The 1,159-nt window shown below is 64.0% G+C and overlaps 1 protein-coding gene across 1 annotated transcript; it reads left to right on the top strand.

The window, feature by feature from the left end:
- Nucleotides 1-4: 4 nt before the first annotated feature.
- LOC104499811 (serine/threonine-protein kinase receptor R3-like) lies at nucleotides 5-1,150 on the top strand (the record flags this gene model as incomplete). The annotated part of the gene is made up of 3 exons (XM_010143366.1): nucleotides 5-95; nucleotides 171-446; nucleotides 963-1,150. Coding segments are annotated over 3 exons (555 nt in total), but the record flags the coding sequence as incomplete, so codon positions are not given.
- Nucleotides 1,151-1,159: the final 9 nt, after the last annotated feature.

Below are 1,159 nucleotides of genomic sequence, written 5' to 3'. Positions count from 1 at the left end.
GGCCGTGAAGATCTTCTCCTCCCGGGACGAGCAGTCGTGGTTCCGCGAGACGGAGATCTACAACACCGTCCTCCTCCGGCACGACAACATCCTGGGTGAGTTGGGGGGCCGGGGGGGCTGGGGGGTGGCTGCGCAGCGGCTCCACAGTCCCAGCTCCTCTCTCTGCCCAGGCTTCATTGCCTCCGACATGACGTCAAGGAACTCCAGCACCCAGCTCTGGCTCATCACCCACTACCATGAGAACGGTTCACTCTACGACTACCTGCAGAGGACGACCCTGGACGTGGAGACCTGCCTGGGCTTGGCCTGCTCCGTCATCTGCGGCCTCGTCCACCTTCACGTGGAGATCTTTGGCACCCAGGGCAAGCCCGCCATCGCCCACCGCGACCTGAAGAGCAGGAACATCTTGGTGAAAAGCAACCGGCAGTGCTGCATCGCAGACCTGGGTGAGATGGGGATGGGACGAGCAGCTCCGGGGTTGTGGTGCCCAAGGGTGTGGTACCCAGGGGTGTGGTACCCAGGTATGTGGTGCCCAGGGGATGTGGTGCCCAGGGATGTGGTACCCAGAGATGTGGTACCCCAGGGGATGTGGTACCCAGGGGATGTGGTGCCCAGGGATGTGGTACCCAGAGATGTGGTACCCCAGGGGATGTGGTACCCAGGGATGTGGTGCCCAGGGGATGTGATGCCCCAAGGACACGATACCCAGGGGTGTGGTACCCAGGGGATGTGGTGCCCCAGGGATGTGGAACCCCAGGGATATGGTGCCCAGGGATGTGGTGCCCAGAGATGTGGAACCCCAGGGATGTGGTGCCCCAGGGGTGTGGTGCCCAAGGATGTGGAACCCCAGGGGATGTGGAACCCTAGGGGATGTGATGCCCCAGGGATGTGGTACCCAGGGGATGCCACCTCCTGGGGGTGCGGCACCAGCATGGCACTGACCGGGGCCGGCGTCCCTCCAGGGCTGGCCGTCATGCACTCCCAGGGCAGCGACTACCTGGACATCGGCAACAACCCCCGGGTGGGCACCAAGCGCTACATGGCGCCGGAGGTGCTCAGCGAGCAGATCCGCACCGACTGCTTCGAGTCCTACAAGAAGACGGACATCTGGGCATACGGGCTGGTGCTCTGGGAGATCACCCGGAGGACGGTGGTGAAC

This window comes from Buceros rhinoceros, unplaced genomic scaffold (assembly GCF_000710305.1).
Source record: "Buceros rhinoceros silvestris isolate BGI_N320 unplaced genomic scaffold, ASM71030v1 scaffold23479, whole genome shotgun sequence".
Taxonomy (NCBI): Eukaryota; Metazoa; Chordata; class Aves; order Bucerotiformes; family Bucerotidae; genus Buceros; species Buceros rhinoceros.
This window is presented reverse-complemented; position numbering and strand designations above follow the sequence as displayed.